This window comes from Juglans regia, chromosome 8 (genome assembly GCF_001411555.2).
Source record: "Juglans regia cultivar Chandler chromosome 8, Walnut 2.0, whole genome shotgun sequence".
Taxonomy (NCBI): Eukaryota; Viridiplantae; Streptophyta; class Magnoliopsida; order Fagales; family Juglandaceae; genus Juglans; species Juglans regia.
The window spans coordinates 7,716,669-7,733,614 of NC_049908.1; the positions used below are offsets into that span (position 1 = coordinate 7,716,669).

The 16,946-nt window shown below is 36.8% G+C and overlaps 3 protein-coding genes and 1 long non-coding RNA gene across 4 annotated transcripts; 1 reads left to right on the plus strand and 3 right to left on the minus strand.

The window, feature by feature from the left end:
- Window positions 1–853: 853 nt before the first annotated feature.
- Window positions 854–1,222, minus strand: LOC118349261. Its single transcript, XR_004802241.1, has 2 exons — window positions 1,103–1,222; window positions 854–932 (listed from the first exon to the last, which is right to left on the minus strand). It is a non-coding gene; the product is annotated as an uncharacterized LOC118349261 (long non-coding RNA).
- Window positions 1,223–1,581: 359 nt separating this feature from the next.
- On the minus strand, window positions 1,582–3,623 carry LOC109021589 (cytochrome P450 87A3-like). Its single transcript, XM_035692745.1, has 6 exons — window positions 3,358–3,623; window positions 2,873–3,203; window positions 2,331–2,480; window positions 1,960–2,208; window positions 1,779–1,871; window positions 1,582–1,671 (listed from the first exon to the last, which is right to left on the minus strand). Exons 1-6 carry the CDS (start codon window positions 3,558–3,560, stop codon window positions 1,582–1,584), a joined length of 1,116 nt encoding a protein of 371 aa, XP_035548638.1. The 5' UTR covers window positions 3,561–3,623.
- A 9,209-nt stretch (window positions 3,624–12,832) lies between these two features.
- On the minus strand, window positions 12,833–15,484 carry LOC108979192. Its single transcript, XM_018949806.2, has one exon. The coding sequence runs from the start codon at window positions 15,482–15,484 to the stop codon at window positions 12,833–12,835; it is 2,652 nt and encodes an 883-aa protein (XP_018805351.2).
- Window positions 15,485–16,113: 629 nt separating this feature from the next.
- Window positions 16,114–16,479, plus strand: LOC108979193. Its single transcript, XM_035692746.1, has one exon. It carries the CDS (start codon window positions 16,114–16,116, stop codon window positions 16,477–16,479), a length of 366 nt encoding a protein of 121 aa, XP_035548639.1.
- The last annotated feature ends 467 nt before the right edge of the window (window positions 16,480–16,946 follow it).

Below are 16,946 nucleotides of genomic sequence, written 5' to 3' on the forward strand. Positions count from 1 at the left end.
TTAATTGTTAATATCAATAAATAATAATTTATATACTATTTTTAGATATCAAGTTTATTTAGAAACATACAATGATAGTGCATCAACTCCAATAGTCACTTTTGGATTTGTAATAGAAAATTGTGTAACACTAAATGTGTTTGTGGAAATTCTTATATTATAATAGTCATGTATATTCTACACATAATATATGTGATATTTTTTATGATCGATGAAAAAAATCTTAAAATATCGACAAAACTATTACATTTCATAATTATATATATTGATCTATTTTTTATTATTACACATTTTTATAGAAAATTCTTATTTTCAAAAATATTTTTCATATTTTTGCAATTGGGCACACGTGCATTGCACGTGTTTGCCCTTTACTAGTATATATATATATATATATATATATATATATATATATATATATATATATGCCGTCTCACTCTTACCGCTCGGCATACCGCTTAGTAGTTTTTTTTTTCTTTTTTCTCTTTTTACATTTTTTAATATTTTTAAATGTTTTTAAAAAATAAAAAAATAGATATATCAATATATTTAAAATCACTTCTTTAATTATTAAGAAAAAAAAAAAATTGACCAAAGTTCACGTGGACCAGCCAAAGTGGAGAGGCAAAGTAGTTTTATTCATATATGTAAAACAACAAAGTGCGAGCGATACATGAGCAGTACTCAACTTTCTTAACATATATTACACATGGTATATTATTATGGAACAAGGCAGTACTGATTATTTAACTCGATCGAATATATGTGTCATGCATGATGGCCGTCTTGCTTTGCGTCCATGGCAATCCATCAGATATATACAGATCCTGCATGATCACCCATCATGCTTTGCTTCAACCTGAATGTGAAAACCATTTCCGAATCCTAAAGCAGGGGACCGAATCACCTCGCCTCCCTTGATAGCAGTGCACCTATATATATATAAATAATATATGTAGGAAAATACCGAATCGTATTCGTAATTAGTTTTAATTGCTCAATAAATAATGTGATCAAGTAGTACTGCTGCTGCGCATCATGTGCATGAGGTACGTACGTACGCACGCATGCATATAAAATAGAAATTAATTAAAGTACGTACCTGTATTTCGTGACCAAGGCATGAAAGAAAACAGCCATGAGAACCTTGCTGAAATCTGCTCCTGCACATGACGTCATGCCTACCCCGAATGGTATGAAATTCTTGGCTGTGACGTTCTCAGTGATGTCCTATATATATATTAATGAAGCAAAACTGATGAGTCAACCATCATGTATTTTAATATTCTACCTGAGGAACGATTTTGGTGCTTGACTGATGCATGATGCATGAGCGAGAATAAATTAAAGGTTTTTGATCGATCTAGACAGGTAGACGTCCCTGCATATTGCGCGCGTGCAGTACGTACCTGCCATCGCCAAGGATTGAAGGCTAGAGGATCCTCATAAGTTCTTGGGTTCAGTTGAAGTGCAGAAGGAACCACCATAAGTGTCCACCCTTTTGGAATCGTATACCCTTCATTAGTTAAACAAGGAATTTTTAATTCAATAGCTCATATATATTAATGTACATGATTTGAACTAATAATTACCATTTATTTGAATGTCTTGAAGTGTTCTTCTCAGTATTCCAGGAGCAACACTGGCCAGCCTAAGTGATTCATTGATAACCTATCTTGCATGCCGATTCATTGTACATCAATTAAGAAGTGTTGCTTATAATAACTAGAAGCCGGCCTTCAGGGACCTCATAAAAGAAGTGGGAGAATCAAACTTACGTTATGGGTAAAAGTCATGGAGTACTTGTATTCCTTCCATGTGAGTCCAGAATCGGCATCTTCTCTGTTGTTAAGAATTGCTTCATGTTCCTCCTAATTAACAGAAATAACATGATGTCAAAAACAAACTGCCTTAAGGTATTTCTGAGTACTGTATCTGCATGCATGAGCTGCTACTAACCGTTAATTCTTGCAGAACTTTAGGATTATCTGTAATTAACTTAATGGCTAATGTAAGAGTTGCTGATATAGTCTCAAAGCTTGCAAGGATGAGCCCAAACATCATGTAGATGATGAATTTTTCGGTCAAGAACGACTCCGTTTTCATGTCGGCCAAAATCTGATCAAGAAAATCTCCTTTGCGAATTTCAGGATTACGTTTTCTTTCTTCTAGCGTGTTGGTTATTATTTTTACCGCCGCCTTCCGGTTCTGTATGAAAATGGATTTAATATATACGTATTTGAAAGAATTAAAAGGTGATCTTAATGATCAGAGTGCTTTAGATTTTGAAAAATATAAGAATTAAGTTGGGAGATGGGATATTTATGTACCTGTAGACATTTATGATAAGCAGTACCAGGGATGTTGATGGGGAATGCCATGAGTCCTTCCAGAAAGTTGTCGAAAGATTCACCAATATTTTCCCCAGATTTGTTTGGTTCATAACTGAATAGCTGCGCTGCTGTAAAATCAAAGATCATCTGGAAATGACCGAAAAATAAGTTAATATTGGATTTGCAGGAAAAAATTACGTTAAAAGAAACACATATATATATATTTATATATATATAAGTTATATATGTTCTGCAATAGCTTTGCAAGTACTTGAAAAGAAAAAGAATTACCGTCATCCGTTTCTTGAAGTTTATATATGTGTGTGTGTGTGTGTGGCATGCATATATAAAAAAGAAGTGTTTTCATATTTTGAATATATACTAATTTTGATCTATTCGTATATATAATTGCTTTGTATAGGTAAAATATATTTCCCAGCTCATGTGAGGAGCTTGATCACTGGAATATTTTATCAGAACAGTACGGAGTGGGTATTAATTATATGAGAGCCAGCCGCATTGAGAAAAGAACTGCTTACAGCTGAAGTGCCTTTTTTCACTTCCAAACTGGAAAGCTTAGACCAACACTGCAACTTTTCGTTTATGGCATCTTCCAACTTGGGCAGCAACTTTTCCTTGAGAGCCTCGGTACCGAAGGTACCCAAGATCATATTTCGCTGGTACTTGTGAATGTTCTTGTGGGCATTAATTCCTGATGCGTCTAGGCCCTGCAGAAGCTTTGAGAAGGAATCCATGTACCATCGCTCAACCAGTTTTCCTTCTTGTTGGAAAACTTGATAGTTGAATTCAGGATCAGATGATACCACAACCGGCCGTCCGACCAAGCTTGTCCGAAATACTGGCCCATATCTAACGTACATAACATTTATATATGCTTAAAAAATGCATGGGAATTAAAGATGTTATATATTATCACTAAAAAAAATGCACGAGGGCTCGTTATAATTATGAGGGAAATTAAGCAATACTACAGTGTGAATTTATATTGTGCACAGCTGCTTACTTCTCCATCCTTTTCTTCACGAAAAGTGGTGTGTCTATGGACTTGTTTGAGACCATAAAACTGAGGGTCTCCCCAATAAGTGGGAAGCCCATAGAGCCGGGTGGTAATTTTCCATTACATTTAGGGTTCCTCCACCTATAAAGCCAATGGGTGGAAAACACTATAAGCAGGCCGCTAATGACAGAAAGCCAAACAGACCACATCGATCTTTAAGTAGTACTACTACAGGGAGGAAAATAAGATATATAATACGTGCGTACTGATGTGGGTTGGTTTATAAGAAAAGAGTATGGCTCTTTATATAGGCAAAGGATGAGCTCATCACATGATCGAGACATGTACGTACGTACGAGGGTTTTCTTTTTTCGTCTAGCTTAAGATTAGAAAATTAATGTTAAAGCTGCATTGCCAAATGTGAAATGTCGTCGTCTATCTAGATGGTCAGGTCCTTACTCCGGATTTGAATGAACTATTTATAAGTGATGTGTCAAAGAAGAAAATGGCAACCTGGTTTTGAAAACTTTGCATGGCCTTTCATATTAATGAGGTTGACGTTATATGAGTTGAGTTGAGATGATTTGTGAATAGTAATGAAATTATTAGTTTAAATTAGATTAGATGAAGTATTTCATCTATATCTAATTAAACTGACCCTAATGATGTATGATGATCGGTAGCTATGCTATGCCGGTTTGATTGGCGAGTAATTCTACATACAACTGTGAAGTGCGTAAATGCTAAGTAATCGTTTTGAAAAAGAATGATGTCTATTATTAAAAAATTATTATATTCTTATGTGAATCTCATATTCTATTAATTTTATTCAAAACGATTACGCGGCAGTTCATATATAATTCACGGTTTGCAGATATATTTTCTCTTGAGTGACTGGCCTATCAGTTATAAATAATGGACAAGCAAGACTGCTAGCTAGAGGCCGTTGGACTAAGTACTTTTTAATGAATGGAATCGAATTTAATTTATTTTTCATACAACATAAGTCATGTTAAACAGATCAAGACGTACAGAGTTTAACTGCCATCATATATATATGTACATAACTACCTCAGTCTTTTCCCAACTCAATTGATTACACATTCAATCCCTAGATCATCATCTTCTGATATCATGATCGAAAACAACTTAATTAATTTATATGAGGCCAACAGCATCGATCTGATGATCAACATTTTGAAAAATTGAACAGTTGGGTAGAGTATTGTAGAGTGAGGATTTAAAATCAAGATCTCTGCTAGATCTGATCCAAAAAGTTTAAACTGATCAAAAAGAAATAGATTTAAGTACGAGAAATATTATATTTACAAAATGATTACATAAAAATAATTTTACAAATTGATGTAGTTTGATATAATTTTTTAGATTGTAAAATTATTTTTATTATAAAGTAAATCTGACAGATCATATAAAACTATATCAATTTCTGAAATTTTTTTTTTATAATCATTTTGACTATAATACTCCCTTTTAAAAATAATCTACGGTAGATATTTATTTTCGTGTGTTTTGGACCGAAGAAAAATGAAAACAAAAGACAAAGAAACAACAGTAAATCCACAAAACACAAATGATAACAAAAGTCTTTCTTTTAACATTACTCTTTGCAAATTACAATCAGGCGGTTTTGATATAAAATATCCTCCGATTCATTTTAATTGATATTATCTAATTATTATGATTTTTTAAGTTTTTATATAAAATATAATAAATAATTCAATTTTTTCAAATTTTAAAATAACAATAATATTAAAAAATAATATTTTATTTTACTTTCAATTTTTATCTTATCTCAACTCATTATCTAAATCTCTTAATTTTCACTGTTTGTTGCTATTCTGATCAGTAAATATTGACACGGATTGATCAGTGCTGGCCAATCGAAGGTCTAAGGCGGAATTTCCCCAAGCTGATTTTTTTATTTTATTGGATTTTGAAGATCTCGTAAATTAAGTTTCATACAAATTTTATGATTTGTTTTTGAAGATAAGATGCGATTTTTTGAATATAGATGAGATAATATGAAGTGTTTGTTTGTTAATTTATAGAGGCAAGATTAATTTGACTTTTTTTTATAGAATTTAATGTGATGAGATTTTTTTATAGTATTTTATTGGAGAAAACCGTTGAAAGCCCTCGCATGGGAGTATAAGTGTATGACAACCATTCATCAACGGTTGAGAAGTTTTCCCTTGCGTTCGTATGAACACGTTTTTCCTTTTTCGTTTTTTTTCTACTTTGCTTATTAATTTTCCAATTACGTGTAATTATTTTTTCTCTGCAAATCTGGCGCAAATCTCTGCGAATCTCTCAAATATTTTATTGGAAGATAGGGCTTTTGCCGAAAGGACAGCACGAGAGAGACTGGAAGATTTTGGAGACGTTTGGATTCGAAGATGACTTGAGATGACTTGAGATAGATTGTGAATAGTAATGAGATGAGTTGTGAATAGTAGTGAGATTTGTGAGTTAAAGTTGCTGAATAGTACGTAATGAATAGTAGTGAAATGAGTTGAGATAAGTTGAGATGAGCTGAGATGTCCTGCGAACAGTATTGAAGTAAGGAGAGAACGAGTGAGATGAAAACATTAAGGAGTATTCGTTTTCATAGATTATTTAACTCTACCAAAACTAGAAAAATTTTCAAAATTTTGTATTTTATCTTTAAAAGTAAACGAGACCTAAGGTGTATGTAGATTATAGTGTCAAATCGTGTTAACGGATCGTATTCGTATCGTGCCAAAAAATATATATATTATACTATATAGATCAACCCTAACTGACCCGTTAAGTTTATCGTATCAAAATCTTAAACTCTAACACATCCTATTAATATAAAGGGTCGTGTCATGTCAATCCGTTTTAACCCGTTTATGTCAATGGGTTGAACAGATCCAAAATTAACCCGTTTGGTCCAGTTAAGTTTAGCATAAGTTTATATAAATGTTAAAATCACAATATCTATAAAAAATATATATAAAACTAACTACAAATCCAAAATTACAATCCAAATAATAAAAATATTGAAATTAAAATCCCAACAATTTTATTTTTTAGATATAAGGGTATAATTGTAACTGTAATTTTCTTAATGGGTCAAAACGGGTTGACCTGTTATCAACCCGTTAAGCTATCGTGTCTTAACGGGTCAATCTGTTTTGATCCGAACCCGTTAAGACTAAACTATAATCCATTTTTATTGTGTCGTATTCGTGTTAAATTAATGGATCGTGTCACGTATTGTCACCACCTTAGAAACGACAAAATGTGCGTTTCCATTGAAACGACAAAATGTGCGTAGCAAGCTTAGAAAATCATATCGAAAATAGTTGTAAAAGATATAATAGCCATAAGGCCCATTATTATGGGCCGAACCACAGTGAAGACCAGCTAAAAAACATAAAGGGTCCACCACCTTTGCTCGGACTTTGGGAAATGATCAATAATTTATATATCTATGTACTATATAATTTCTTATGTATAAATCTCTTTTATTCTTAACCCATTTCATATTTTATCATTTATAGTAAATTAAAACAAATTATTATAATTAAGTTTGAAAGGTTATCATATAGCCTTTTACATTACATACTCTTTATTATCACCTCGTTACTTGTCTCTTATACTTCTCGTCTTTTACACTTCTCTCTTTCTTCTTCTTCTTTTTTATTGAAAGCATTGTAATTTCATTCAATTCAATGTTTGACTATACAAGCTATATCATGTGAAACTGCAATATACACTTCCTTTGGACACTTTTCAATCCACACTTGTTCTTCCTTTCTAGACAAACCTATCTTTGCGAGTTGATGAGCTACATTATTCCCCACTCTATTTATATAATGAATTTTCCACCCACTTCTACACTACATAGCTTTTTCGACATCTTCAACCAATTGTCCATAACAAGTCCAGCAATCCTCAACCATGTTTACTGCCTTAATGACCTCTAGAGCGTCTCTTTCCAAAGTAACAGAAGAAAATTTGAGTTATGTGCATAACTTTAGAGCTCTCCATAACGTCAAATTTCTGTTATCACTGGGTGTGCTACACCCTGTCTATTCATGCACATAGACACCATAATCTCTCCTTGGTCATCCCTTATTACAATCCTTGCACCCATTCTCTTGGCTTTTGAATCGTATGCAATATCCCAATTCACCTTAACTCCATTTCCATCTCACCCACCTTCTTTTTGTACATCTATCAATTTTTAGCCCCATTAAGCTACTTTGTGCCTACCGAAATTCTTCAAGACTATCCCTTGCTTCCTTCACCACCACTTTGGGGTTGGAGAAAGTCTTCTAAAAGATAAACTTGTTTCTTCTGGTCCATAACCCTCTCATGATGGATGCCATAACTTTCAATCCATCCTGCTGTAGGTTCTGGGACAATTTTTCCCACACCTTCAAAAACTCACCTTTTGAACTGGCCCATTTTGTTAACAGGACTCATAGAGTTAGCCTAAACATCGGATGCAGCAGCCAAACTCCACAATGTATAGCATATTGATTCCTCCTCTCTTTCACAAATAGGGTACGAGATTCTTAATAACTCTCCTCTTAGTCAGGTTCACTTTCGTTGGTAAATGGTCATTGATAGCTTTCCACATGAAAGTCTTCACCATAACTGGGGAATTCATACTCCATACCGCTCTCCAGCAAGTGTCCCTTACTAGGCAACTAGAAGTTTCACCCTTCTCTTCCATTCTATTTTCTCCTTCTACCCATTTCCAAGTGGTATGCAATTTTTACATTGAACTGCCCATTCTTTGTGTACCCCCATATTAGCTTGTCCCTTTGCCCAGACAAACTGAAGGGTATACTGCATACTAACTCAGCTTCCATTTCCCTCAACGTGTCTTTGATAACCTCAGCTTTCCAACATCCCCTTTTAGCATCTATAAGCTCCTCAACTCTAGAGTTGCTCTCAAAATTCTTCATAGGTGATTGCAAGCAGAAAGTAGATAGCTTTGGGATCCATTTATCACCTCATATTTTGATGTCTCTACCATTGCCTACCCTGCATGTAAGTCCTTCTTTGAGTAGATTAAGGGCTCCCCATAAGCTCCTCCATATCATAGAAGGCCCTGAGCCTAGCTTTGCTTGTAATAAATCATTGTTCTTAAAATACTTCTTATTTAAAATCCTTGTTGCCAAAGAAGTGGGATTTGTCAAAATCATCCAGCACTGCTTTGAAAGTAGAGCTTGATTGAAGCTTTCCAGGTTCCTGAAGCCGAGCCCTCCAGAGTCTTTTGGTTCCCCCATTCTACCCCAACTACACCATTGTATTTTCATGTTTTCTTGCTTAAAACCCCACAAGAATCTCGCCATCATGGCTGAAATTCCTCTGCACAACTTAACAAGCAATTTAAAGACACTCAAATGGTAATTTGGGATCGCTTGAATCACTGCCTTGGGGAGGATTTCCTTACCCGAGGGGGAAAGAAACTGGTTCTTCCAATTATTAATCCATTGCCACACCTTATCATTAATACCTCAAAAGGTATTATATCTTAATCTGCCTACCATAGCTGGGAGTCTCAGGTACTTCTCATAATAGCCATTGACTCTTGCTCCCAACTCTCTTTGAATTAACCTCTGTTCTTGAGCCTTAGTGTTAGAGTTGAAGAAAATATAGGTTTTTTGTTTGTCGAGGCATTGTCCTGAGGCATGTTCATGCAGTTCAAGCAAACCATTTATTTTCTTTCATTCATCCAGTTTAGCCTGCCAAACAAAACACAATAATCAACAAACAAAAGATGTGTTAGTCTGGTTCCTCCCCTCACCACAGCCACCCCCCTTACGGCTCCATTCTGCTCAAAAGATTTAAACAAGCTACTCAACCCTTCTGCACACAGTAAAAACAGATAAGGGGACAAGGGGTCCCCCTGTCTTAGCCCCTGGAAGGTTTAAACTTCCCTCCTGGTTGTCCATTTATCAACACTTCATACGAGACTGTAGTGACACAATTAATTACTAGAGCAACCCAGCTATTATCAAAATCCAACCTCATTACTTCCTCCAAGTAGCTCTATTCCACCTTGTCATATGCTTTTAACATGTTTAACTTAGTAGCCATACTCCTCACTTTCCCATACCTCATCTTCTTCATAGAATGAAAGGCATCATAGGCTACCAAGATGTTGTCAGAAATGAGTCTACCAGGTATGAAAGCGCTCCAAGTGATGGAGATGATAACATCGAGGACCAGTTTAAACCTATTTGCCACTCTCTTGGGTTACCACTCTGTTCATTATTACTTCTATCCTTATATTATTAGTTTATTACTTATTTCTTCCACTTCAAGTGTAGTTTTGTTTATTAACATCATTTTGTCTTCTTTTGTTCATAACATTTTGTTTATTTCATTTATACATATCTCATTAAAATTAATAATTGAAGATGATCATGTTTAAACAACTTCACACAAGCAAGTTATAAATAAAATTTAAAATAGAATAAAATTAAAAACTTAACAATATCTTGCACATTGCTCAGGTGTGCGACTAGTTTTTAACTATTCTAAAAGCATCTATGTGTCTTAAATTACTAAAAATTAATGTATTTGTGAATAGTTTTAACAATATCATATTTAATAAAATAGAAATACGACATAATCTATGAGAGAATTTGAGAAGTTTTTGGAAATGATATTTATTTATTTTTTCTTATTCTTTACATGAACTTCAAGGAATAGCATTTTCCTGTTTCTCTACATGCAAAGAAACAATAATTACATACAAAAAATACAACTGAATCAAGTTGAAACGCTTACCCTTGTAATAATAACCCTCGGAAAAGGGGAAAATCTAAGCAATATATGGACAATTATCTTGAGATTTATAGAGGAATGTCAAACAATTCTAGACCGTCCGATCAAGAATATGACCGTTGGAGGCTTCTGCCCTGTTATGGTGTCGAATTCAAAGCTACGTACCTCTCTCTCTCCCAATAAAAGCCAGTAAACTCGGAGAGAAAAAAATGGCATTCACAAACCCAATACAACAGGCAAAATACACACATTCGCTCGCTCTCTCCAGTCGTCTACGTATTCTGTAGCAAGAATGAAGTCTGACTGCAAGCCGCCGCTCCCTAAATCGCCGATCAGGCTTCGACCCCGTCCAGATCTTCGCTCAAACTCAGCCTCTCTGCAAACCCCTGTAGTGGACCTTGTATAGTCTAAAGAGAAACTGATGAGAAATGAGGTCATTAACCTCCAGAAATCCAACGGAGTTACGCTAGAGAAGAGGAAGATATAGAGAGAAAAGAGATAGAGAGAGAGATAGAAACAGAGAGAGAGATCGAGTTTCCCTTGAATGCCGAAGTTGGCCTCTTTCCCAACTTACGGCTACTATTTATAGAAGAGGGTTTCGGTTACATGAGCAGTTAGGAAAACTGCACAATTTGACCCAAACGACAATGCAAGAACGACATCGTTCTAATTATTCCACCTTAACACTAAACGACACGATTACAGACAGCTAAACAAACCAACTGACACTTAAACAAAACTCTGCGTTTTGGTCATTTCTTCACTACGAGTCGGGACTTCAATCTCAGCAAGACTTCAACCCTTGTTCATGCAAAGCTCAGACATCACTTACTATAGCCCGTAATATACCCTTCCCCATCAGAGCACCTTGCCCACAAGGTGAGGAAACCTGTCACGCAATGACCAATATGGCTCCCAAGTGGCATCATCCACAGTAGCTCCCTTCCAATGTACTAAAACATCAATTACTGATCTGTTGTTAACTTGCCTCATCCGCCGCTATAAAATAGCCTCAGGTTCATGAGTGAGTTCACCTTGTAAATCTACTGGTGGTAATGAAGATAGTGGAGAGTGATGTTGTCCCAGTTTTTTCTTAAGACAAGAAACATGAAAAACTGGGTGGATAGAGCTGGTTGGAGGCAATTCCAGCTTATAAGCAACCTGCCCTACTCGTTGGACAATCTGAAAAGGTCCAAAGAAACGAGGAGAAAGTTTGAGATTCCTTCTAGCAACCAATGATTGTTGCCTATAAGGCTGTAATCTCAAATAAACCCAATCCCCAACAGCAAATTCTCGTTCTGTTCTTTTCTTATCAGCTTGGTACTTCATCCTTTCCCGAGCAACAACTAAATTACTCTTAAGAGTAAAAAGAATCTGTTCTCTAGTCTTCAAAACTTCATCAACTGCTGGATTAGCAGTCAAACCAGGTATATAAGCTTGCAGCTTGGGTGGAGGTCTACCATACACTACCTCGAAGGGAGTTAACTTGGTAGCAGTGTGAGGAGTGGAATTATACCACCATTTAGCCAAGGTTAACCAATCAGACCACAACCGAGGCCTATCCCCGGAAAAACTCCTCAAAAAATGTTCAACACATTTGTTGACTGCCTCAGTTTGGCCATCACTCTGAGGGTGGTAGGCAGATGAGTAAGAAAGGGTCACTCCTTGAAGGTTAAAGAGTTCCTTCCAAAAGGAACTGGTGAAAGTAGCTCCTCTATCAGAAACAATATTCTGAGGCATGCCATGGAGTTTAAACACATTATCAAAAAATAATGTTGCCACCTTAGATGCTGTAAATGGATGTTTTAAAGCCATAAAATGTGCATACTTGGATAATCTGTCAACAACAACCATGATGACAGAAAACCCTTTAGAGATTGGCAAGCCTTCAATGAAATCCATGGACAAATCTGTCCATGTATTTGCAGGTATAGGAAGAGGCTGTAAAAGACCTGCAGGATGTAAATGTTCCACCTTATTCCTCTGACACAGATCACATTCTCGTATATACTGCTTCACCTCACGTTTAAGTCCAGGCCAATAAAAGTCATGTCTAGCTCGATGCAATGACTTATGGAACCCTGAATGTCCAGCAGAGGGACTAGCATGGATAAAATGTAAAATTTTTAGTTTCAATTCCTGATTATCAGGTATATAAATTCTGCCCTTCTTGAACAATAACCCATGCTTGATAGAAAATGCAGAAGATGAAGAAGGAGAACTCCCTTGTAATGCTGCCAAATGATCCTGCACTTTCTGATCTGAAGTGTAAGCTTGTTTCAATTCCTCCAACCAAATTGGAGTAGGAAATGAGGTAGCAGACATTAAAGTTGTGTCATCTGAAACTGCCTTTCTTGACAAAGCATCTGCTGCTTTGTTTTCAACTCCCTTCTTGCATTCAATTGTGAATTCATAGCCTAAAAGCTTAGAAATCCACCTCTGCTGAGCATCTGTCCCCACTTTCTGTTCTAAAAGGAACTTTAAACTGTGATGATCAGTTCGAATAACAAAGGCAGACCCTAACAAATAAGGCCTCCACTTTTTGACAGCCATGACTAATGCCAAAAGCTCCTTCTCATATGTTGAAAGCATTAAATTTTTTCCCTTAAGAGCCTGACTTAGAAAAGCCAATGGCCTCTTGTCTTGCATCAAGACAGCTCCTATTCCCACTCCACATGCATCACATTCAACCACAAACTGTTATATTGAAATCAGGTAAACATAGAACAGGAGGACTGGTGACTGCCTTCTTTAATTCTTCAAAAGCATGAGTGGCTGCCTCAGACCACTTAAAAGCATCATTTTTCAACAAAAGAGTTAAAGGTGCTGCAATCTGTCCATAGCCACGAATAAATTTTCTGTAATATCCTGTTAATCCCAAGAAACCCCTCAAAGCTTTGAGATTTTTTGGAATTGGCCAAGACAACATTGCTTCCAGCTTTCTTGGATCAGCTCTCACACCATCTTTGGAAATTAAATGGCCAAGGTACTCGATTTCTGAACAAGCAAAGTAACACTTGGACCTTTTTGCAAACAATTGATTAGTCTCCAATGTCTTCAAAACAGTGGCCAGATGATTTAAATGGGATGCCATATCTTTGCTGTAGACAAGAATGTCATCAAAAAATACTATGACAAACTGCCTAAGAAAAGGTTTAAAAACCTCATTCATCAATGCTTGAAATGTTGAGGGGGCATTTGTAAGGCCAAATGGCATGACAAGGAACTCATAGTGACCCTCATGAGTCCTAAATGCAGTCTTATGTACATCCTCATCTTTCATTCGAATCTGGTGATAACCAGATCTCAAGTCCAATTTAGAGAATACTGTTGAACCAAATAGCTCATCCAATAACTCATCAACAACAGGTATTGGATACTTATCCTTAATAGTAGCTTCGTTTAGCACCCTATAATCGATGCACATCCTCCAAGACCCATCAGATTTCCTCACTAGCAATACAGGAGATGAAAATGGAGACTGACTTGGCCTAATCACACCAGACATGAGTAGTTCAGATACAATCTTCTCTATTTCTGTTTTTTGAAAGTAAGGATATCTGTATGGCCTCACACTAACATGTATAGTGTCTTTCTTGAGGTTGATTTGGTGATCTCGAGCTCGATGAGGAGGTAAAGAAGTAGGTTCATAAAAAACCTTTCCAAACTTTTGTAATAACTGCAGTATTTCTGGACAAGGATCATTATGAGGTTTCATGTTTTCCACAGCCATAAGTTGTAGCCATACTCCTTTCGAGCCTACTTTAGAGACCATAGAAATTTCCTTATCATCAACTAAAGTGCTAGCAGATGATGTGAGTCCTTTAAAACAAACTTCTCTTCTATGATAAACAAACTGCATTTTTAAGTCTGTAAAATCCCACAGTATTGGTCCAAGTGATGAAAGCCAACTTACTCCCAACACTACATCACACCCTCCGAGAGATAATGAGAAAAAATCAACAACAAATCTGGTGCCTTGGATTTGAATACCAACACCAACAGCTTTGCCATCACTAGACAAAACATCACCATTAGCCACTTTGACTTGCAAAGCTTGCCCTTGCTGCAATACCAAGCCACACCTGCCTACCAAAGCAGTATCCACAAAATTGTGGGTGCTACCAGAATCAATCAATATGACTACCTTTTTGTTATGAATATGACCAACCATTCTCATGGTTGTAGTACTGGGAGAACCTACCATAGCTTGCAATGAAATGGAAGCTATGTCAGCAGATTCAGGCTCCTCATGGATCTCTTCCACAAGTAATTCCTTCTCACTCGTATGAACACTAGTTTCACCCATTTCCATTCCATCTAACACATAAAATTTTGGTCTACTGCACTTATGGCCTGGTTGCCATTTCTCATCACAAAAATAGCATAAGCCTTTCTTTCTTCTCTCTTGCATCTGAGACTCACTTATTTTTTGATAAGGTAACTTAACAATAGGTGCCTTAGGGTTTCCCAAAACAGAAGGTCCCATATTAGACTGAGGAGAATCACTAGAACTAGGCCTCCACGATCTCTTTGTACTCCAAACATACTGTTCTTGAATTTTTGCTAAACCAAAGGCATCATTTAAGGAAGAAGGATTCAACATACGTATTGGCAGCCTAATCTCATCTTTCAAGCCACTCAAAAAACAACTTAATTTGTTTCTTTCAGAAATGCCTTTAATACGATTGGAAAGCAGTTCAAATTCAGTTTTATAAGCAGTAACTGAATGAACCTGTTTCAAACGTGTTAATGCCTCCATAGGATCATCATAAGCAGATGAACCAAAACGTACCTGCACTGCTTGAATGAATTCCTCCCAAGAATGAAAAACTTCCGACTCACTTGCATCCTGGAACCATACCAAGGCATCATTGTCCATGTGGAATGAAGCTATAAAGATCCTCTGGCCAGGAGGAACTTGATGATACAGAAAATATTGATTAGCGCGATAAATCCAAGCAGCAGGATCCTTTCCACCAAATCTTGGAAAATCCAGCTTTATTTGTCTCATATTAGATCTGTCAGGTACATTTGTGCAGTAGACTCCCCCCGAACCATCATCTGTTTCACCTTCTCGCGATTGATGAAAACCTTGTCCATTCCTTGTATTATGAGCATTACTTTCCAGCTGAGGATTATAAGGAAGCTTCGAAAGATGCTGCAATAATTCAGTAAATTTCCTATCCTGTGCCTCCCGTTCCAATCTTGCTGTTTCTTGCTGCTGAGCCAGGATCGTAATTGCATCCTCGATCTGTTTTTGTTGTCTTTCTTGCCGGTCCCTTAACTGATTGACAGAATCAAGGATCTGTGCATATGATCTCGTGCCTTCCGCCATTACTGACAACTGATACCAATTGTAGTGGACCTTGTATAGTCTAAGAGAAACTGATGAGAAATGAGGTCATTAACCTCCAGAAATCCAACGGAGTTACGCTAGAGAAGAGGAAGATATAGAGAGAAAAGAGATAGAGAGAGAGATAGAAACAGAGAGAGAGATCGAGTTTCCCTTGAATGCCGAAGTTGGCCTCTTTCCCAACTTACGGCTACTATTTATAGAAGAGGGTTTCGGTTACATGAGCAGTTGGGAAAACTGCACAATTTGACCCAAACGACAATGCAAGAACGACATCGTTCTAATTATTCCACCTTAACACTAAACGACACGATTACAGATAGTTAAACAAACCAACTGACACTTAAACAAAACTCTGCCTTTTGGTCATTTCTTCACTGCGAGTCGGGACTTCAATCTCAGCAAGACTTCAACCCTTGTTCATGCAAAGCTCAGACATCACTTACTATAGCCCGTAACAACCCCATCAGGTAGCTAGGCCTGAACAAACACGTCTCAAGCTGGCTCTCTCTCTCGATTCCTGTTATTAACTTATATTTGTGCCCGACCGTTTTTTTTTGCCCGCTTTGGCAAAATCTGAGAGACCAAATCGTTGTTGGGACAACCAGGAAATGGATCTTCGACCCGAGTACCGCTCAATCTCGTGCGAGTTGCGGGCTTTAAAGAAGATGGTACGCAACGAGTTTGGCAACGGAGATTCAGACAGTGATGGGATTGCTAATTCTTTCGGTGCCAATTCGAGTCCTCTGTTTGAGAGGGGTCGGTTTTACGAGGAGTACTCCGCTAGAAGGAACGAGAGGCTGAGGAGCAAGAAGAACGAGACAGGGCATGAAAGGAAGACCGCGCACGGTCTCGGTGCCATGGGGGAGTCTGCGAAAAAAAGCAGCAGTACGAAGAACCTTGAGAGTTTGAGGAAATCGGTCTCGTCGGCTTACTCTGTGGAGCAGAGCGAGGCCCGACTTCGAGGTATATGCTAAGAAGTATGACGAAGGAGAACAAGAAGCCACCTCTGGCTGTCAAATCTAGGAAATCTTCGGTGCTTGGTGCAGAGCCAAAAATCGGGACTCGAAGCGTTCGGAGAGGCTGAGTTTCAAAACTCAGTGAATTCTACAGTTTTATTATTTTTATTTACTTTTTTATTTTGGCCTTTTGGTACTCAAGGAAATTGGTAATTTAAATAGGAATTTGAACATGGTTGCCTTGTTCATGGATTTTTTAGTGGTTAATGGTTATCCCCCGAATGATTGAAGTTTCAACTTGGCAAAGAAACCTATTCTAAATAAGCATTGTATTTGATAAAATATAAAAAATTCTATCCCGGTAGGCAAAGCAACATGGCAATTCTTTGTCATGACAATACTTTGTTTAGGGATAGTAATATGTGACATGACCTGTAAACCTAATATGAATACGACATGAAATTAGTAAGTTTGGATTTGATGTT

Excerpts from the sequence above, each read along its gene's own strand:
- LOC109021589 (XM_035692745.1), bottom strand. The coding sequence starts at position 3,560 with ATGTGGTCTGTTTGGCTTTCTGTCATTAGCGGCCTGCTTATAGTGTTT. Across the intron at positions 1,872-1,959 it reads AAGTTCTGCAAGAATTAACG|GAGGAACATGAAGCAATTCT; the intron begins GTTAGTAGCAGC and ends TCTGTTAATTAG. Across the intron at positions 1,672-1,778 it reads CCATGACTTTTACCCATAAC|GTTATCAATGAATCACTTAG; the intron begins GTAAGTTTGATT and ends CATGCAAGATAG.
- LOC108979192 (XM_018949806.2), bottom strand. The coding sequence starts at position 15,484 with ATGGCGGAAGGCACGAGATCATATGCACAGATCCTTGATTCTGTCAAT.
- LOC108979193 (XM_035692746.1), top strand. The coding sequence starts at position 16,114 with ATGGATCTTCGACCCGAGTACCGCTCAATCTCGTGCGAGTTGCGGGCT.